The sequence below is a fragment of the Letharia columbiana genome (genome assembly GCF_014066305.1).
Source record: "Letharia columbiana isolate WasteWater2 chromosome Unknown Sc0000042_s0, whole genome shotgun sequence".
Taxonomy (NCBI): Eukaryota; Fungi; Ascomycota; class Lecanoromycetes; order Lecanorales; family Parmeliaceae; genus Letharia; species Letharia columbiana.
The window spans coordinates 275,001-295,976 of record NW_023501086.1 but is presented as its reverse complement, the minus strand read 5'-3'; the positions used below and the strand labels follow the sequence as shown (position 1 = coordinate 295,976).

Below are 20,976 nucleotides of genomic sequence, written 5' to 3'. Positions count from 1 at the left end.
ACTCGTGCCAAGTCTGGTGCCTCACCTCCAAAAAGAAGCTCCTTCACGGTGATCGAAGACTACAAAAGAGGAGTAGTCTTCCGTTCGGGAAAGCATTGTGGAGAGAAGGATTCAGGGCTTCGTGGAGCTTTCCGGTCTTCGACGAAGTCCGCAAGGTCGATATAAGGACTAGGACCATGCAAATTCCATCCCGGGAACTTATGACTACATATGTGGATGCTGCTGCTTATGGTAAAGGTTGGAGGTCCTTTGAACGCACTCTGCAGTATTGAGGGTTGCGATGCCGCTGTCAACGGAGCCGCTCAGGTATGTGTATATCGGATGGCCCTTTCTCTCCTTCTTGCCTGAAAATCTGAGAGACTGATCTGCAGATTCACGATAGACGTCAGTGCGCGACCAACTTTCCCGTGCAGCATTCGACGAAGTGTTACACGATCGAAACTGAGCCAAATGGTAAGCATATCTTGCTTTAACGTTCAGTGGGAGTCGAATGCACCGAACGCTCAATTACCAACCTCACGTATCGGAGCTGTTGCAACGTCATGTCTGCCACATTGTCTAGCTCAAAGGCCCACCCTTGTTTTCAGAAGATCATGTGGTAGAAGTAAGACTGCTTTCCCCCTGAGGGCCGCGTTACCGAAGCCGAGCGAGTTCGTCTTATCGAAGCTTCAGCCGGGTCCGAAGCTTCACTCAAGCTCGTGCAAGCTGGCCGCGAACTCGAAGACGCACCTCTTAGCCTTCGATTGAGAGAGATCCAGAACAGAACCATGCCCAGATTGCGGCGGAATAGAACACGACGATGATAATCATACCGGCGAGCTTGGACGCAAGGGTGGCTCGAGTGTTGGAGACGTTGAACCGGCACTTGGAGAGCGAGCGGAGGTAGGAGAACCATGATGATTGAGTAGCGCCGAAAAGTTCGATGGCATTGCGAGCCAGGGACTAGAGCGTCGATGCCAGCAATATGGCTTTACCAAGAAGAACCGTTACTTTATCTGAGGGTCTTGTCAACAAATGGCGAGATATAGCCACTGAGGTAATTGTTGATACCGACGAACAACGAGACTCTGTCGTCGTCTCGAGGAACAAGACATGGGTTTTCTCCCCCCATTATAAAAACATTATCAGCAAAAGAAAGACGAAGAAAATAACTCTTTGAACGACGGATGCAAATATCTACCCCGTTAAACATGGGCAATAGATCGTAAAGGAACGTGAAATCGTAGCATGTGATGCAGCAGAGTGACAGGAAGCGCTGAAGCTGGGCCTGGAATGCTCACTTTGCATAATCTGAACCGGGTCACCGACGCATAGCTGACATGTACGCAAGCCACGAATCAAACAAAGAAGTAGACGTGTCAAGGTTGAATCTCTCTGCAGAAGATCGATTTCATGATGGACGGACAAGTATGCGGCTTCCTCATTGACTTGATTACTATGTTATGGTCTGGTACTGGCTGTTCTGTTGGAGAAAGTATGACAACAAGACGCGCCGTCCATCGACTGCAAGCTACGTACATGATGACAGTGTGGCTCTATTGAACCGACTCGGGCTGTGTCTCCATGAACCTGTGAAGCCGATCCATAAAGGCCCGATTGGAAGCCGAACGTGCAACCGCCGAACGTGCAACCCAGCGATAGTCCTGTCTCCAATCCAGTGCCATTCTGAGATGCAGACCGCCTTGCCTGGCATCCTCGTTCATGTTCGGCAGGCTCGTTTCGAAAAGCTCCACGTTCCATTGGTCGACTTCGTTGGCGGCCCTGGCACCCAACTGCACCACGAGCTCCTCCATCTTGCGAGAGACTCTCAAGCTGGCCTTTACGAAATCCAAAAGCACGACGTAGAGACTCTGGATTCCTTTCATCGTGCACCAGTGCAGCCGCAAGCGTTTCAGCCCTGGAGGTAAGACGGAATCCAAGGATGGCATGGTAGAAGCGATGTTGCCGTATTGGCCCAGCAAGACGTTTCCTTGAACGGAGAGATACTTCAGCTCGGAAAAATGGCGGAGGCTACCGATGGTCCAGCCATCGCTGTCACCGGGGCTCAGGAAGAAATGCATGGAAAGACTCTGCAAGGTGTGACTCGCAGGGCCCAACGCAACCGCTAGTGGCGCAAGCGAGAAATGCTCATGCTGCCAAGCGAGCCGGTGGTCGGAGACTGACTCCAGGGTAAGATGCTTGAGTGAAGATAGCTGAGGCAGGAGTAGAGAGAGCAAGGTCTGAAATTTGTTGCAGACATTGTTGATATCGACGGCGATGGTAAGAGCGGTGATCGTTTGGCCAGCTGGAAGAGTGTTGGACCGGATCATGTTGGACAGATGCAGCACGTTCGAGTGAGGAGCTTTGTAGTCGTATCGGATAACGCCGCTGCCCCTGTGCTGCATAAAAGGGGGGAAGGCAGGGTAGTCGGCGCGGTCGAATACAACGTTTTCGTAGAGGTGTTGTATGGCTATGGCGTGGATTCTCTTGTTGGCGAGAGCGAGCTGGAGCAGGTGAGAGGGTTTAGTAAAGTTGGAAATGATGAGGATGATCAGCTCGTCGGAGAGATCGAGGACTACGGCCATCTTGGTACTCAGCGTAGCTTCAACCAAGCTCACGGTTACTTGTAAGGTGCTGAAGGTCGGAGGCTTTGAAGGTGTTTACCGAATGTGTATTGGTAGTGATCGCCACATGAGGCAAGTTCTGACGGCCCTCGGTTACACTTTCCCTCAGAACAGCCTCAGATTTTCACACCTCCGGACAGCATGACTGCTTCTAAAGATCTTTTATTTTCCCTTGTCTTTCAGCTTGAGAGGTTTATCAATCTGGTTTGTAGGACACAGACTGGCTGACAATCGTACCTTCAATCATTATGTAAGGATGAACAACTCCGCAGCAGTGGCAGCTTTGCCATATCAAGAACCAACCATCAATACCATCCTCATTCTCTCATCATTTCTCTAAATGTCATCAACCACCTCCTGGACCGCCTCATATACTGCGGCCTTATTGGCCAAGTGCTAGTTGGCGTAGCCTTTGGCACTGAACAAGCCATCGTGCAGTTAGGATACCTTGGACTCATCCTTCTGGTCTATGAAGGCGGCCTGAACACAAACTTCAAATCCCTAAAAGCAAACGCCGGTCTTTCCATATTGGTGGCTTTGACAGGCATCTGCTTGCCGATTGCCTTTGCCTTCTGCCTGCGAAGCCTCGCATCTGCCACGCCCTTGCAGGCATTTGCTGCAGGAGCAGCTCTCTGCTCCACAAGTCTGGGCACAACTTTTACTATTCTGAATACTAGCGGCTTGAACAACACGAGACTTGGTACTGTCTTGACGAGCGCAGCTATGATGGATGATCTTGTCGGTCTCGTGCTCGTTGAGGTCATATCCAAATTGGGGTCGGGTCCCTCTTCTTTCCACGCCATTACTGTAGTGAGACCCATCTTTGTCTCCATCGGGCTGGTGCTCTTTGTGCTTTTGACTTGCCGTTATCTGGTCAAGCCTATCTCCTTATTGATCGGTGGTCCTAGTTCATCAGCAGTGATGCGTGCTATCCGGAAGCAGCCCGATAAGGCTACACTTGTCACCCATACAACTCTGCTCTTTGGTATCGTGGCAGCTGCAAGCTATGCAGGTACCTCGAACCTGTTTGCAGCTTACCTTGCTGGTGCTTCAATCAGCTGATACATTTCCGAGGTGGCTCAACTAGGTGACGTCGACAAGAGTGAGCGTATCGAGGTGACGCAGTTAATTGTGAGGAGATCGGTACAACAAGCTGCCCACAACCAAAGTAGTGTTACTACGAATGAGAGTCGGCACGCCCCTGACGATAGGACAGACAGAGGCGAACAGCTGGACGTGCCCGGGGTCGCTATTACTCAAGCAATCCAAGAGCCAGATGGACGGAACCGCAAGACAGTGCAGGCGCAAGGCTCTCTGAGCGGAGTATCCATCTTTGGGAAGTTCATTGAGCAGCCTGTCGCAAGGGTTCTGAAGCCGTCCTTCTTTGCAAGTGCCAATGGTTTCGGTTCAGTCTGGGGTCTAAAAGCTGACTGCATGTGTCAGACTTCGATAGGGTTCTCCATCCCGGTCACGCGCATGTTCACCGGTGCAGTGGTCTGGCGAGGTATCATCTTTACGATTTTGATGCTTATCGGGAAGCTTGTGACAGGCATATGGCTCATCCGCATTGCTGCTCCCCCTGGCACTATGATGACAAAAATCAAGGCGTTCCTGAGCCATTTGAATGGACCACAATGGAGCTGCTTGGGATTGGCAAAATCTGCAAAGTGCTCCAATTCAGAGGCAAGGAACACAGCCAACGATTCAGGATCGAAACCTATGCCCGATGTTCGCATCGCTCTCGCCACGGATAGCGAACAAGGCCCCAGACAGTCCAGCGACGGACCCTCGCAAACTCTAGCTCTGTACTGCCTATATCTCCAAAAGCGACCATTTCGACGACAAAGCCGCGCTCCCTCTATCCCGGTTCTATTGTCGGAACAGTAATGATGGCCAGAGGAGAGATCGGATTTCTCATCGCAGCTTTAGCAGAGAGTACAGGGATCTTTGCCTCTCAGTATGACTTAGCAGCTTGAGAAGACAGTGGCTCCATAATCTATCTTGTGGTGATATGGGCAGTTGTCCTCTGTACTATCATCGGTCCAGTATCGGTAGGCTTATTAGTCAGAAGAGTCACGAAGCTGCAACGGCAACGGCGAGAGCATGGTGGCGGTGAAGATCCCTTGGGAACATGGGGTGTGCTATGATCCAAGGACAGTGTTCATCCACAGCGAAATGTCGAGGCACTGCTCCGTTAACTTTGGCCCAAGGTTGTATGAGTACCACAGGGTCATTCACCTGACGGTCATCGTTTCACGGGTATCGGACCATGGTAATAATACGCGGCATGACAAGTATGCTGTCGCGGAAAGTTGCCTTTTCCGTGAGACTAGGACACCCACAGCGGCCTGTTTCCATGGGCTTGGTAATAAAGACATTACAGGGACTCTGCGTCATTGGCGCTGGCCGCTGGGCAGTTGGACGGAAACCGCATCGTCATAGCTTCATCGTCAAGCTATGACGATGCTCTCTTACACGGGCAACGAGGTGACATTCCGCAGGATATGCTGCGACACGCTCTTCTAGATGCAAGCTAGAAGAGCTTCTACAACTTGTCATTTGTTAGAAGTCTGGCTCTTCCATGCATCATGCACCCCGGCATCGATTTATTTCCCGAGGATCGTCAACTAATTCTCCGAAATTCAAAGCGCACCAATAGCAGACCTTTTTGTTACGGGCTACCCCGCATCCTTCACCAGGAACGTCCATGCTTAGCGTCTGAATCAGCCTGCTTCCCTTTGACGCCATATAAGTCCATTTGGTATTAAGATCAACTTTGGCCGCTGACCTTGCTGGCTTGGCCAAGGATGACAACACGCAGTTGGTGCGCTTCTCCAAGAGCTCAGAAGCCCATACTGCTTCATGATGCTGATCTTACTCAGATCCACAACAGCCTCGATACACAACGTCGACCTCATACTACCGCCAAGGTTTCTCAAACGAGGTATGTCGTCGGCTCGGCTCGAATGTGACAATCGTGGGAAACAAACGATGCAGACGGCACGGCACAGAAAGATCTGGCGTGAAGACACTCTCATATTTCGAGATTTGTTCTCCGTCTCCATCGACTACCATATATGCGACCGTAGCTTCGGTGCTAAGATCGGTATTAGAGCACCAATAAAATTACAATTATGGGACTGCCCCTGGATTTTGAACCGCCACCAACGCGGCCGCTCGGACATATCCTCACGTGCTTGTCGACATCTGAAAGCAATCCCGTGCATGAGATTTGTGTGGCGATCTAAGCCATGGGCTCCGCATTGACCATTTCGTGGTGTGCCATATGGACGGTCGTATAGACAAAATCACGACCTTCCCTGTCTATCTATTCATTTTCGCATGATACTCGAAACAAGCTGTGCAGCAGAACTATTCTACTGCAATTCGCCTGCTTTGAGTTTGGATGAAACTCTCCAAGAATCATGAAGCAAGAGACTTTTACACGTCCTCCCGATGGCGATGTTGATAAAGGATGGGCTATTCTGGCGATTTGCTGGGCCTTCATTGCGTGTGCATTCATCTCCACGATGCTGCGCGTGTGGGTCCGCTCACGGATTACACACAACTTGGGAGGAGACGATTATGTTGCAGTCGCCGCCATGGTAAGGGCCCGCTCCCGTTGTAGCGATATATCCTCGTTCGTAGCGCACAATCATTGACGTGTCAACCTTGACTAGATGACGTCGTTGTTCGGCGCTGGGTTGATTACGGCGGAGGTTCTCAACGGACTGGGAAGACACGAGTACTACTTGACTTCTGCTCAACGACGACTGTTCCAGGTCCTGGGCTGGGCCGACTGGATCCAGACGTTCATTACTCTAGCGCTCATGAAAATCTCGATTTGTCTATTCCTTCTCCGCATAGTCGACACCAAGCAAGTGGTTCGAGGGATGCACGTTGTAATATCTTGCATTACTCTTTTCACTGCAGTGAGCATCTTCTTGTTCCTCGGAGTCTGCAGACCTCTCAGAGCGTACTGGGATGTTGGCGTCAATGGAGCGTGTCTGTCGAATCATCAGGTCGAATCCGTTGTCCTTGCACAAGGCAGTAAGTCGAATTTCAAACAGTAATAACGCAAGCATTACATTCTGATCACAGACGTCAACAGTCCTTTCAATAATATCCGACCTCATACTGGCCGCTCTTCCGGCGATCTTCCTACGAAACCTCCAGATCGGATTACGGACCAAGGTAGGCTTGTGCCTGCTCATGGGCCTTGGTGTCTTGTATGTAGGCTAGTGTTCCATACAGAAAGTCATTCTACTGACCAGGTGCAGCACTGCCGTCTGTTGTACTGTCCGGACCGCCCTATCTGGCTCCGTCACGAACCCAGACCTGACTTGTGAGTTACTGCGGTCGCTATACGTAAAGACAGATCAAGTTAACAGTTGCAGGGGCTGCCACCACAGGCGTCGGCTGGAGACTGTAAGCCACCCCGCCCACCGAACCTCCGCCCCTTGGTATTCACACGAGCTAATCATCGCTAGACCCGAAGTCAACATCGGCATCGTCTGCGCCAACGCGCCGGTCATACGCCCTCTCTACCTCTTCTTCCGCGGCAGGCTAGCATCGCAGATACGATTCAACACCGGGGGCGTCAGCAAACAGAGCATGTGGCCCAGCAACACCCCACGCGCTGCAGTGTCGCCGGGGTGGAGGGACGAGTCGAAGGAAACTAGCGTGGGTGATACCAGCGTGAGTTTGGAAATGGGGCTGCATCCGCACGACGACGTCCAGCCGCAGAGCCCGCTGAAGGAAAAGCCGTACTTTATCATGGGTGGTGGACGCTGATCGACTGCTTTGATGAAACGATTGGTTTACCTCATGCTCTATCTGATCAGTGACTACTGTATGATAATAAGAAAAAGGCCTTTTCCTCTTCCATACGATGATTTTCAGTTCGATCCTCGAGCAATTTCAACCCAGTGCTGCTGCCTAACGAAAGGAGCGCTAATTTACGAGTTTCACAATCCTGATTTTGGTACGTATGCGATACAGAATGCCTGAAAGGGCGACAGTAGAGGGCTCTGACGTCTTGAAAACTGTGCAAGAAACCGGTATCAAGCCAGAATAACGGATTGCAGGAACACAGAGGAGGGCCACGTTTGGCAACGGACAGAGCGTATCGACTCTCCGACCTCTGAGTCTTCTCAAGTCATCCACCTCTCCGACTGCCGGCCGAGCAGCCGCGCCCCTGATTCGCGATTCAAGTAGCTCCTTGAAGGGAGCGTTTGATAATATACACTTGCTCAAAGCGTGAACTCTCTATGCTCACTTAGAGCCTACGATACTAGCGCAAGCATTGATTCCAAGATCAGCCATTTCTTTGATGGCGACGAGAGCGAAGGGACAGTCGAGGGTCGCATGCCGCTTCAAAAGAGGTCGCATGCCGCTTTCAAGAGGCGATACGCCGTTGACGGTTTGGGAGGAGCTGGGGAGCTTGTAGGGACGTGCGATGGGGAAAAAGGATGGAAGGGTTCCGGGCTGCTCCGGTTCGTTGCTTGGTGGAAGGAGTCTCGGAACGATGATCGCTCGCTCCTCTTGCAGCCACGAACAGGACCGTGAGTGAGGCTTATGGCTTCCCACGAGAGCGTCGACCACATTAGCTGCATCCCCAAGGCTTGGTGATGCCGGCCCACCACTCCAGGGCAAGGAAGTAGGTATGTAGCACAGCTGAGCAACCGCCAATCGTGATGATGCCTGGCGTGTCGGGCATCGAGAAAAGTTTGGAATGCGTGGCCAGAACGGATTTCACATGAGCAGGTGTCTGACAGAGGAGTATGAGTGTGACGATGACAGCTCCACCGATTGGAAAGATGGTCTAGGACCACCAACGCTCGCTGACTGACCGTCTGAGTCAGAACGCCTGATGTCACTGGTCCTGCAAAGCTCGCGATGCGGATCCAAAGTCCTTGTCTCCTGGCCAACTAGCATTGCCTTCTATACTCGAGTCCGAGGCCACCTACCTACCACTCGTGGAAGCTCCTGGAATCCTGACCATGGAGGAGGATTTTCTTCCGGTTTCTGAGCAGCGAAGGGTAGCCGTCCTAGATCTGAGCCCGCTTCGAGATCGATGGCTCAATCATGTCCTCTTTTTATCAAGTAAGACTTGTCATCCAAAAAGATGTCAGTGCAATTCTTACCGTCAGATCCTGCGGACGCATCCCCGAATGTTGTCGTAAAAGGATCAGCTACCTCCCGTTATTCACCCTTGGCAGATCTCGGCATATCGGATTCCTGTGCCTCTCGCCAGTTGCATCAACCTAGTACGTGTGTGACAAGACCGAGCCGAGGGTGCTGAGCAACTGGTCATAGACAGCATTCGGCGTGAGAGTGGACGATTTTTGGATGAGGTTCGTCCAGCTCCGTCTGTATTTAGAAGCAAACGTTGGTTAGTGGTATGAGAGCAGTACCGCACCTACAACGAGTTTGACCTTTTGGCAGCAGTTCAAGCGCTTCTCACCTATTCCATCTTGGTCTTCTTCTCATCGAGTAGCAGCTTGCAGTCATTGGTGGATGAAGCCACTATTATAAACATTCAGCAATTTGCTTACCGCTCCGCAATCGTTGGCTCCGGCCTTATAACAAAGGCAGAGAAGGACCACACTCGTCCAACATGGGAGGAATGGATCCTATAGCGCCGCGCCAACCTTGTACTCTACTATCCCGAATGCGTCTTCACAACAGCCAACAACTTGCCAAACTCCCCGTGCGATGAACTTAGAATCTTGTCAGCACCCGAGAGCAAAGCATTATGGCAGTCTTAATGTGAGGAGCAGTGGAAGAGCGCCTACAATGGCTGGCTAGCCAAGTGGGAACATTTGTGCTTTTACAATGGGAGAATTGATGAGGAAGCCCCAGGGAGAATCAGTAGCAGAGGAGAGAAAGCATATGTGGCTGACGGAAGTAGATGAGTTCGGGATGACGATGATGGTGGCACCAGGAGATGCAGGAAGTGATTGGGCAACTGGGCCTTTTTTGGATACACACCTGAGGCAAGCTCGCTGACTTTATCCATCTACATCCACATCCGCTACACCATCATATTCACTATACTCCTCTCCCCTCTCCCCCCTCCCCCTCTCCCCCTCATAAATGTTTCAGATGGGTCGAGAAGATAACCTAGAACGATAACGATCCGAATTGTTGATCGACCAAGGACTGTACACAGGCAAAAAGGTATAAGGTCGAGATTTGAACAATGTTGAGGGAACAAGCCTAATGCGTGATGGGAGAAGGGAAGATAGTCAGCGCTTTGGCACGAATCGAGAAAAGAAGCCAAATTTTTAACAGAAGCGAGGAGAACTTGCCAGAAAACAGATACAGATACAGATACTTGGCTGCAGCCCAGCCCAAAGTAAGCATTTGACAGTGCTACAGGTGATGTAACATTGCCACCATCACCATCACCAAGACTAAGCATCTATGGATCATCTAAGATTTGGACACCCTTAGTATTCTTGTCAAAGGGCAGTGGAACAATGGGGCAACAATTCCACCATGATTCTCCAAAGCGGAGGGAATGAAAATGCGAGGGCTTGGCGGACATCGAGTTCCTCCGCCGGGTCAACATCCCATGTGCCGCATACCCCGCCAGGCTAGGTATACAAATTCTTCATTTTCCCACTTTCTCTCCCTTTCACTTACGTCTTTTCCTTCCTCAGAACATTATATGACATGAGAACCGAGAACAAATTTCAAGCCTTACTGAAATCACTACGTTGAGAAAAATGGCCGTCCTGGACGAAGAGCTCAAAGCGCCCAATGCTCCTCATGGCGTCACGACCACTGCAAAATCATACAATGATTGGCCAAACGATGCGGGAGTATGTAGAGTTCTTCGCGTACCCTCTTGTGACTCTCGGCTGAGTTGACATTCTTTCCCAGTTTGAAACCTTCCACGATGAAACAGATCCCGTCGAGCTCAAAGTGTCGGGCAGAATTCCAGCCTATGCGGCGTAAGCCCCCTGCAAGGTACTCCGGCGTCCAGCAAACAAAACTGAAGCCTTCGTAGAGGCATCCTCTACCGCACGGGTCCTGGCGGCCATCAAGTCACCACCCCCCAAAACAAAACCTTCGCCGTATCACACTGGTTTGATGGATTCGCGCAAACCCACCGCTTCGAGCTCTTGCCGCCATCGGAGGGGGAGTTCATCACGCGCGTAAGGTACAATTCACGGCACACTTGCGACAACCTCGTTGAGAAAGTCCGCAATTCTGGCGAAATGGCCATGACATCGTTCGGTCAACAACGAGACCCGTGCGAATCCTTTTTCAAAAAGGTCATGAGCTCCTTTCAAGCGGCGACTTCGGGGGGCATCAAAGCCGCCGCGGACGTGAACGTAGGGGTGACGATCAAAGCGAACATGCCGGTGCCCGGCGAGTTGGCCAGCGGCGGAAAGGCGCAGCCCGGTTCAAACGACGACGATTCTTCCCCCAAGATCAACAACCTCTGGCTCAAAACCGACAACGCCACCCTCCAACGCATCGACCCCACGACCCTCGAACCAATCGACGCCGTCCGCCAGCCGAAACTCCACCCGGACCTCAAAGGACCCTTCACGGGCGCCCACTCCCGCACAGACCCCATCACCGGAGATTGGTACAACTACAACCTCGAAGTGGGTCGACAGCCAACGTACCGAGTCTTCTCCGTGTCCGCCAAGACGGGGGAAACCACCATCCTCGCCACTCTCACCGGGGGACCGATCAGGGCGGCGTACCTCCATTCGATCCTCCTGACGGAGCGCCACGTGATCCTCTGCATCTTCTCCGCCTACTACGCCAAAAACGGCGCCAAGGTCCTCTGGACGCGGAACCTGGTGGACGCCATGGACTTCGACCCGGACCGGAAGAACCTCTGGCTGGTGGTCGACCGGCGGCACGGGCACGGCCTGGTGGGCATGTACGAATCGGAGCCCTTCTTCGCCTTCCACCCCGTCAACGCGTGGGAGCAAGCCTCGGCGACGGAACCCGGGAAGACCGACATCGTCGCCGACATCCCCACGTACCCGAACCTCGACATCCTCAAGCGCTTCTACTACCACAACATGAAAGGCACCGCCCCGGGCGCGCGCGACTACGTCGACGGCAAAGGCGCCACGTGCAAAGCCCGCCTGACCCGCTTCCGACTCCCCGACGTCGGCGGCGCCCGCGTCGCCCCGACGGCCCCCCGGGCCGCGCCAGCGCCCTGTCCGTGGCGCCCGCCGGCGACACGCCCGAACTGCCCAGCATCAACCCGCAGCGCGCGACGAAGCCGCACCGCTACATCTACGGCGTCTGCGACCGGGGCAACTCGACCTTCCTCGACGGGCTGATCAAGTACGACACGGCGGCGCGGACGGCGACGGCGCGCGTCGTGCACGCCCAGTCGCCGGGGAGCCCGTCTTCCTGCCGGATCCGGACGGCGGGGGGAAGGAGGACGCGGGGGTGTGCCTGAGCGTGGTGCTGGACGGGACCCGGGGCACGAGTTACCTGTTGGTGCTGGACGCGGGGACGTTTGAGGAGGTGGGGAGGGCGGGGATGGAGGTCGCGGTGCCGTTTGGGTTCCATGGGTGTCATGTTGCGTGTTCGTAGTGTGTGTGTGTGTATATATGGCACGTTGGGGATGGAAGCATATAGAAGCTTTGTCTTCACTTTGTGAAAATCCTCCATGCATGCCTGCATCGAGACTGAAAATGTTGATCATCATCCGCATCAATCAATCGATTCGATACTTCACTTGTTTGCCAGAAGTCAACTCACCACCCTATTACGATTTATCAATTCCATCTACTCAGTCCTCGCATCATCTAGCGCCAGATACCCGGCTGCTCCCCTCGAAGCCCCGTCAAACGTAAATCCTAGAGAGTAAGCCCAAGCAAACCTTGGCCGGTTTCGAACCCAACCCGCAACCCAACTTTAAACTGTCCTGCCTCGCCATTCAGGAAAAGTGACATTTATCCTCCCGTCGATCCCGTGCTCCACTGTCCTTGTGAGCGGCGAGAATCTAAGAAAGACGCAAGGACGGCATTCGAGCCAGTCTCGTTGATTGCAGGGGAAACCCGAAGCGCAACAGGCTAGAAGAAGGGAGCAGGGAATCTTACGTGCATCGGACGCCAGGTCGTGGGAGGGGAATACGTATACATGTGAATGCGCCTTAGCACGCAAAATGCAATAAGGCTGAGGCGAAAGATGTGAGTAAGAAAGCGTACGTATGCATGCAGAGGAGATGGACGTTTCCTTTGAACACACATCATAGATGATGAGGAAGACAGTCTGGTTGAGATTAATGCCGCATGCAACGGAGACGAAGCGTCATCCACTTCGCTGTCGAGACGAGGAAAAAGGCGTTAGGCCTAGGCCAAAACCATCTTGTGTCGCTGGTTTTCATGCACACTCGACAGCCTGATGACTTGTTGCACCCGATCTTCGCCCTTTGATACGGACCGGATCTCTCCGATCCAACCAACTCGTTACAATCGAGTAGTTTAGCCCTCACAGTTTGCACCGGCATGATTGCATAGAGTCGCAAGGTAGGTGGAAAAGGGTGTGCAGGCGGGTAGTACGCCATCAGGAATTTGGCTGAATCATTAGCACTTCCGAGGTCAGTCAGCTCATACATCAACTCTTCATTGTCAGATCGAAGATAAGCTGTGTCCATGCTGTATCAGAAAGTCACAATCAATCCGGCCGGCCGAAGGGACTGCCACGGACCAAAAGGCTGGCAGACCGATAAGAACAGAATGGGCGAAAATTGTTTCAAGCGTAAGGGTTGCAAGGCCGCAAGGCTGCAGCGTTGGTGGTGGTGGTGGCTGCCGTTGATTAATTAATTAAGCACAGCGGATGCTGAAACGAACAACGGTCCCAGGCATGCCATGGCATCGGACCTGTAGCTATAGTATGGCAAGAATAGGCTAGAGATTGATCTTTTTTTTGAAAGGCTTCACGAATCACGACTTGTCAGCTCGACTCCTCCGAGTCACGACGCTCATGTAACAGGTATTGGATGGTTATGCTCGGGTGCTCACCGAGGATGTCCGAGTTCAAAGCTTCTTGTAACAGATGTTGGTTTGGAAAAAGGCAGGTGAAATTGTAAAGTAGGCAAGAGTATGAATCGGGTGGTGGTCGGGCAGCACTCCGCCTCACGAAGCCAGTAACCAAAGTCTTGGGTGCGTTAATTAGGAATAGCCTGATGGTTGCCATGTGCCGTGTGCTGTGTTGGCGCCTCCATCTCGCTCGGCAAGTCTCTTGGCGTTGATCATGAAGTAGAGTGTGCAGACGCCGACATGCATGAAGTCAAGTTTAAAAGGTTTGAGTGGTTGATAAGCAAAGAAAATCTGTCGGTGAATTCGCCTTGTCTGTAATTATGTGTAATTGTGTGGGTGAGAAGTGGCGGAGCATTGCTAATCAATTTCTGCGGCTTATGCGGCTGCACGTCATTCTTGGCGCTTGAACCAATCAAATCATCCCTCGCCCGAGGCTTAGCCCACTTTAGGGCTGGGCCTTAAGGCGAAGAAGAATGAACATGCTGATGGTGTCTCCCTTTCAGCCTCAATAATGACTCTCTCTTCTATCACCCCTCTACATATCCCTTGTTTCAGCCTGAGCTTTTTCCCCTCCCCATAACACATCATGCCCATGATGAGTTTGGTTGAATACCAGCTCTATCATACCTTTCTGACACTCGGCACATCATATACTCACGAGCAGCAGAATGGCAGAAATCGGGTATGCCACCCCATCGGGCAGATATAAGGAGGAATACCATACCAGCGTCACAGCTAATGCCATGCAACACAGCATCATAGCCTCGATCATTGGGGTCGCGGGTGCCGGTTTTCGCCTCTCTCTTATCCTCAACGCTGTGGGATCGGAGATTTCGAATGCTGAATGCGACATTCACAGCATCGCCAAGGGCATCTCGCTCTTCTCCCTCATGCTTAAGCAAGTCGGCATGACCATGGAGGAAGGGAAGACGGTCGCATCACAGAGCGCTATAGATACTGCGACGGAGATCAGGGATCAAAGCCAAGTGGTCTTCGATGAAATCAAGAACATGGTGGATTTGGCCCAAGCGAGGGACGACAAGGGCAACCTCCGATCGATCACAATAGCGCAAAGGATTAAATGGTGTTTCAAGAAGCGGAAGGTTCAGTATCTGCTGGGTCAGCTCGAGTCTCTCAAGTTGAGTTTGTCCATCATGCTTCAGATCTTGCAAATGGGTAAAGCCATCGCGGCGACACGGTAAGACGCATTCCCAAGATTACTAGATCTATGCTGAATCGTTGGCAGTGAGGACCCTTCGAGAGCGCCCCTCACAGAGCGCACCATGAGGCAAGACCGTGCAGAAATACAGAACATGATCGTTGTTCAACACTGGTCCTTGGTAGAGCTACGGAAGCTATATGAGCTGGCGGAAAAGGAAGCCAAGGAAGAGACGACGAGTCCGACCATCGAAGATCCACCTCCAAGCTACGACGCAGCCGGAAATGCTGAGACAAGCTACTACGAAGACCAAGCTGCAAATGGGAACCTACGGCGGCTGTCAATCCAAGCGCCGTCAGTGCCGGATAAAATACCAAACGACTCTCAAGCGATGGTCAAATTCGAAGAGAAGCCACTTCAACAATTGGACCAGCAATTTACTCTTGCCCTGACTCGGGAGAACCAAGCTTTGGGTGCGCCTGTCTACGACATTATCAATCATCTACTGCACGAGTGGACCAAAATCCCGGAACCAGAAGCGCGTCCATCCCCATCAAGCAGTCGTGGGCCCCCTTCCCCACCACATAGTCGGAAAAACTCCAGCGCGAACCCTAGCGGAAAGCCCACCTACTACGAAAGCGACGAGGATACATCAGATTCCGAATTCGAGCGGTCGATGGACATTGGAGGACGATACATAGAGGGACCACGCAAAGGCGTTGAGAAAAACGTCCGCTTTAGAGCCCGAGTTGAAAGCGACGAAGACGAACAAGATCATCAGCGCTCACGAAGACGAGGTCCGAAGAAGCATGTCTTACACTCCGAAGATGACACATCTTCCGACACCGACTCCGAAGACTCGCCTCATCCACCCATCCCTGGCTCTCGCCGCAGTAGTGACAGCAGCAATGTACCATACTCACGAGACGGTCCCGAGCGCCGCCCCAGGCCGTATTCAGGCCGGAGTAACGGACCCGAAAGTGCAGGCAGACCTGTTCACCGCGGAATGACCCAACCGTCCATACCACAGGGTAGACCAATGCTAAATCAGCAATGGCAATCGATGCCCGCTGTCCCAGCCGGTCTTCGACCCCAACAGCCGTACGGTCCACCCGGTGGACCCCCTCGCATGCCAAACGGCAGCCCCTACCTTCCCGCCGGCTACGTGGGTCAATCGCCCCAGCCGCAATCTGGCAACTATTTCCCACCGCAGCAGCAGAGACCACCAGGACCGTCCATGCCGCCTCGACAACAGAGCCATCGCGACAAAGAGAAGAGGCGCAGTGCGGAGAAAGATGTAAGTAGTGCGAGCAAGAATTTGAGAAGAGGCCTCTTTGGAGGCGCGGCGGTAGGGGCAATTTTGGAGGTGCTGCAAGGACTGGATGGCTTGTGATTGATATCTGAACAGGCCATAGACAGGCATGGATGGATCACGATGATGCATGCAAATGATACCATAAGCGATGAGCGTTTTGGTGCAATGAGAAAACGATTGACGGCTTACATTCACAGTTTATGGCGTCAATGAATTTGGGAGGCTCTTGTCATGTACTACCATCTTTTCATGTTTGCAAGAAATTAACCTTCTATTCTTGTTATGTTATTAGTATAATTCTTAGCAACGGAGTCTCTGTTTCCAAACACATCCTCTTCCAGCCACTGATTAACGTTTCTCCAAAACGATCTTACATGAGGCTTGACAGCTATTGGATGGACCTTAAACTACCCGTACTGCCCACTCTGTAGTCTGCCTCGTACGCCTGGCATCTTGGGCAGTGGGGAAGCGCTGGCATAGCCACAATGACCGCGTTTCGATTGGGTCCCTCGGTCTGTCGGCAGAGCAGGCGAGCAAGACCTGGCATACTCATCTTGACAAGATATTACCGTTCAACACACCTTCCTGAAGCTCTTGTTCACTCCGGAGCAAGTGTTTGCAATTACGTCAAGTACGTTAACGAAGATAGCTGTCAGAGATCTGTTAGGCTTCACCTTAAATCGATAACGGTCGCGCCCGCGGCCAAAAGACCCGAGGTCACCATCCTTGAGCCTCGGCCTTGTGGCCATCTTACTACCGCTCCAACAACACCAAGGCTTCAAGTTGATCCTATCCAGTCACTAGTCGCATCAGTCGTCCGAAAATCATCTAGGTACACGAACCGAGGGATCAGATCTTACATAACACAGCGGTAGCATCCTTTGAGAGGGGCAGCAAAAGCCATCCTCGGATTCGCATTGTGAGCAGCCTTCTGCTTTCCCAGCGCACACATACAAGTCTACGGTTTGGAAACGTTTGTGGAGATGGAGTCATCAGGGGGGCTACGACGAAGGGATACGACCAAAGGCACTCCACTGCGAATACTCTCTCTAGGTGAGTGGCACTGCGCACGCTGGTCCACCGTTTTTCGTCATAGGCTGACCTGATTCGGCGCAGATGGCGGAGGCGTGCGCGGCTACTCCATGCTCATCCTCCTACACGACTTCATGCACAAGACATACGCGGAATGCAACAACGGCGAACCGCCAGAAGCAGACAAAGTGCCCAGGCCATGCGACTACTTCGATCTCATTGCGGGCACTGGGACCGGGGGACTGATTGCTATCATGCTGGGACGGCTACGAATGAACACGAAGGACTGCATGAGGGTGTACGTGCAAATGACGAGGAAAGTCTTCGAGACGGACAAGACGATTGCGGGGATCCCATACAGATCTACGCTATTCAAGGCCTCAATGCTAGAAGACGCAATAAGAGCTTGCGTGCGGACCTTCGAACACGAAAGGGACGAGAATTGGGACGATGCGTATGGAGATATGCCGAACAGTCCTGGAAGCTTCTCGAGGCCGACGAGCATGATGAGTGATAAGAATGGGATGCCGCGATCGTCTACAAGCTCAAGCTCAAGGAACAGATACAGTCAAGTTTCGGCCGACAACTGGACGGCAATGGGAGACCCGAATGCGTCGCTTGAGGATCCTAGGAGGGAAAGGAGATGTAAGACGTAAGCAGATGGTTGCACTTCAACTTGGGCATACCGCTAACCGCGAAGCAGAGCAGTAACAGCGGTCTTGAAAGGCCACAATGAGAGGAGTGCTACGACGGTTCTGCTACGATCGTATCCATCCAGAACACAGCCAGCCATTGAGTCTGAATGTGCTATCTGGCAGGCGGGACGTGCAACTTGCGCCACCAAGCTCGCTTTCAAAGAGGTCCGAATCGGTACCTCGACATTCTTAGACGAAGGCTACGGACTGGTCAACTCTGACAAAACGCCCACTTACAACCCAGCTCCACAGATTCTAGACGAAGCCTTGGTCAATGAATGGCCCGGTCAGACCATTGGCCTCTTTCTGAGCATTGGCACAGGGAAGAGGCCCAGCGGAACACAAAACATGCAGTCAGAATGGTGGGAGGGTTTCGCGGGTGGTTTGGGATCTTTCGCCGAAGCAAAGAGGAAGCTGATCGCGAAGATTGAGGGCTGCGAGAAGACACACAAGGAAATGACATCCATCCATTTACCACGGAGAGGTGTTGATCCCCAGCATTACCTCAGGCTGAACGTCGAAGTAGGAGTTGGTGAGTTTGGGATGAACGAGTGGAACAGATTGGCAGACATCAGCAACAGCACGCAGTCATATCTGAACACGCCTGCCGTTAGAGTCATGCTCAACGAAGGAGCGCATGAAATGGCCAAAGTTGAAGCTATGCGACGGCATGCTGCTAGCAGGATCCAACGAGCAAATGAAAGCTTCGACAAGCACGCCCCTGCTTACATCCCTCCTTCAGAACCTTCAGCGATTGAGCTTCCTGGTGGTGAAGACCCGCCGCTCATGCCCAGACCTCTCAGCAAGCCTGGGCCGATGTATCCCGGAGGCCGACCGCATTCATATCAGCAAGTCTCTAGCCCGGACGACAAATTTGCCATCATGTCCTCGGACGAGGTCCCAGAGGCGGGGGATGAAGCACGGCAGAGTTATTCAGAGGAGCAGCCTTATCGAGGCAGCAAAGAGTATCAGCGACCTGACTCGGGCTATGAGGCCCCCCCACTCCCACCTAAAACTCCAATCCCTTACCGTGATTCTCATACAGCACGGCGGCACATTTCGAATCCAAGAGGTAATGGCAATGTGCCTCCACCGCTTCCATATCCTGATACCGATGGTCCGCCGCCTGTTGTCAACATGGCGAGGAAGCCGGAGCATGTGCCTAGGTGAGACATTATGGGACTACAGTGACGATGCTTGATTCTACGACTTGATTGCGTCGGCAAGGCGTTAGTGAGGGTCATGATGATGGACCGAGTGGTAGGTGTATGAAAATGTGGGAGTCCAGGATAGCATGAGGATTTATGGGTGGGAGTTGCGGAGTTTAGAATGTGTGGAGTAACAGGCTGGTCAGTGGAGCACATACGGCGACTTTAGGATTGGCTGGATGATAGGATAGGTTAGGGAACACAGCCTCGACCAAGTACTAGATACACGTACTCACTTGGAGATACTTGATAAGTCTATTTATAGAAGAGGACGACGAATCGTGGTGTTGATCATGACAGACATGGTGGCGTTGATTGGTTGCCCAGGCGAGAGAAAAGAATGAGAGGCGCGGCAGCCTTTCCTTTTTGAAACTAGCGACAGATGTGACAAGTCGGAGAATCTGGATCAAAGCGGACTTTGGAAGGGAATCCAGATAAACAAAAGACGAGGATTTATGATACTGACTCCCACCAGAGCAACAGAGCAATAACATCAACATACTAGGACAACGCAATTAGGACTACATACGAACTTCCTCTCTTCTTGAATCTTGAATTCTTACATATCTTGAACAGCAGAATCGCATTGAAAAGGAGTGCACGTCCCCCCGAGAACCGCTTCGCCCCTAGATAATAGTTCCACATCACTGTCCATCAGGCCTGTTTGCTTCCAACCGAATCAAATTTACCAGCTTCGCCTCGAGTCGTGCGATAGTCCGCTCCCCCATTTTCCACGATAAAGCGTCCCACCGTTTCTGCCATTTCTCCGCCAAACGAGCCCCCATCAGCAACGACACGCGGCTTGGTCCTTGGCATCCTGCGCCTTCGAGAATTCTCAGGCCTCTGGAACTGCCAACTCTTTCCACGAATCCATTAAGAGACAAGTCAAAGAGAAATACCTGATGGTTCTACGATAATAATCTTAGAGTCGATACCGTACCTCCTTCCCCTCCTCCTACATTCCCACGCATTTCACGCAACGCTGCACATGTCGAGGACAGAGATCTCCAGCGGATGAGCCTGTGGCAACAGAGCTAGTGATCGAAGCGTTGACCCCTTCACAAAATTCTACTCACGATGGATCAAACTGGAATCATACTGGCGCGTGCCAACGAGATCTACGCCAGAGCCAATAGCACAACAAGCGGCTCCACTACAACAAAAGAGCGTCCGCCAGTATACAAGGCTATAGGGATATCCCTGGCAATATCATCAGGCGTCTTCATTGGTACATCGTTCGTCTTGAAGAAGACGGGCTTGCTCAAAGCAAACGTCAAATACAATGAAGAGGCGGGTGAAGGATATGGATACCTCAAGAACGCCTATTGGTGGACGGGCATGACTTTGATGATCATTGGAGAGATTTGCAACTTTGTCGCCTACGCCTTCGTCGATGCCATCCTCGTTACGCCTCTAGGAGCTCTATCTGTTGTGATTACGACGATACTATCGGCCATCTTCCTCAAGGAACGGCTGAGCTTCGTTGGAAAAGTGGGATGTTTCATGTGCATCATTGGATCAGTGGTCATTGTAATGAACGCGCCTGCACAGTCTTCGGCCGGTACGATACAAGAGATGAAGCATTTTGTGCTGGCGCCCGGGTTCTTGACATACGCTGGAGTTATCATCGTTGCATGTCTGTTCATTGCTTTATGGGTGGGGCCACGATACGGGAAGAAGAGCATGTTGGTGTACTTGAGCATTTGCAGCTTGATCGGTGGCTTGAGTGTGGTAGCAACCCAAGGGCTGGGTGCTGCGATTGTCACTCAGGCAGGCGGAACTCCGCAGTTCAACCAGTGGTTTCTATATCTTTTGCTTGTCTTTGTGGTTACGACTTTGGTTACGGAGATAATCTTTTTGAATGTGGGTCACCCTGCCCTAGGACTACCACTAATGATGGGCTTCGCTGACCAGGAGAACAGAAAGCCTTGAAT

At 52.2% G+C, this 20,976-nt stretch overlaps 8 protein-coding genes across 8 annotated transcripts in view; 7 read left to right on the top strand and 1 right to left on the bottom strand.

Annotated features, from left to right (window-relative positions):
* Positions 1-204: 204 nt before the first annotated feature.
* Positions 205-2,564, bottom strand: HO173_009706 (uncharacterized protein; the record flags this gene model as incomplete). The annotated part of the gene is made up of 2 exons (XM_037311595.1): positions 205-365; positions 1,610-2,564. The coding sequence occupies 2 exons, from the start codon at positions 2,562-2,564 to the stop codon at positions 205-207; spliced, it is 1,116 nt and encodes a 371-aa protein (XP_037161542.1).
* An 82-nt stretch (positions 2,565-2,646) lies between these two features.
* Positions 2,647-3,665, top strand: HO173_009705 (uncharacterized protein; the record flags this gene model as incomplete). Its single annotated transcript, XM_037311594.1, has 2 exons — positions 2,647-2,679; positions 2,859-3,665. 2 exons carry the CDS (start codon positions 2,647-2,649, stop codon positions 3,663-3,665), a joined length of 840 nt encoding a protein of 279 aa, XP_037161541.1.
* Positions 3,666-4,079: 414 nt separating this feature from the next.
* On the top strand, positions 4,080-4,490 carry HO173_009704 (uncharacterized protein; the record flags this gene model as incomplete). The annotated part of the gene is made up of 1 exon (XM_037311593.1): positions 4,080-4,490. The coding sequence occupies one exon, from the start codon at positions 4,080-4,082 to the stop codon at positions 4,488-4,490; it is 411 nt and encodes a 136-aa protein (XP_037161540.1).
* Positions 4,491-6,028: 1,538 nt separating this feature from the next.
* HO173_009703 (uncharacterized protein) lies at positions 6,029-7,397 on the top strand (the record flags this gene model as incomplete). The annotated part of the gene is made up of 6 exons (XM_037311592.1): positions 6,029-6,208; positions 6,284-6,653; positions 6,715-6,832; positions 6,884-6,948; positions 7,001-7,031; positions 7,094-7,397. 6 exons carry the CDS (start codon positions 6,029-6,031, stop codon positions 7,395-7,397), a joined length of 1,068 nt encoding a protein of 355 aa, XP_037161539.1.
* Positions 7,398-10,336: 2,939 nt separating this feature from the next.
* On the top strand, positions 10,337-11,923 carry HO173_009702 (uncharacterized protein; the record flags this gene model as incomplete). Its single annotated transcript, XM_037311591.1, has 3 exons — positions 10,337-10,432; positions 10,494-10,564; positions 10,621-11,923. 3 exons carry the CDS (start codon positions 10,337-10,339, stop codon positions 11,921-11,923), a joined length of 1,470 nt encoding a protein of 489 aa, XP_037161538.1.
* A 2,378-nt stretch (positions 11,924-14,301) lies between these two features.
* Positions 14,302-16,185, top strand: HO173_009701 (uncharacterized protein; the record flags this gene model as incomplete). Its single annotated transcript, XM_037311590.1, has 2 exons — positions 14,302-14,831; positions 14,880-16,185. The coding sequence occupies 2 exons, from the start codon at positions 14,302-14,304 to the stop codon at positions 16,183-16,185; spliced, it is 1,836 nt and encodes a 611-aa protein (XP_037161537.1).
* A 905-nt stretch (positions 16,186-17,090) lies between these two features.
* HO173_009700 (uncharacterized protein) lies at positions 17,091-19,004 on the top strand (the record flags this gene model as incomplete). Its single annotated transcript, XM_037311589.1, has 3 exons — positions 17,091-17,160; positions 17,224-17,791; positions 17,843-19,004. The coding sequence occupies 3 exons, from the start codon at positions 17,091-17,093 to the stop codon at positions 19,002-19,004; spliced, it is 1,800 nt and encodes a 599-aa protein (XP_037161536.1).
* A 1,115-nt stretch (positions 19,005-20,119) lies between these two features.
* The window catches only part of HO173_009699 (uncharacterized protein), a gene marked incomplete at both ends in the record, with an annotated part of 2,252 nt that continues 1,395 nt past the window's right edge, over positions 20,120-20,976 (top strand). Inside the window, 2 exons of the mRNA XM_037311588.1 lie at positions 20,120-20,905; positions 20,965-20,976. The exon at positions 20,965-20,976 is cut by the window's right edge and continues 1,395 nt beyond it. Of these exons, the coding sequence (XP_037161535.1) occupies positions 20,120-20,905; positions 20,965-20,976 (798 nt within the window). The remainder of the gene's footprint in view (positions 20,906-20,964) is intronic.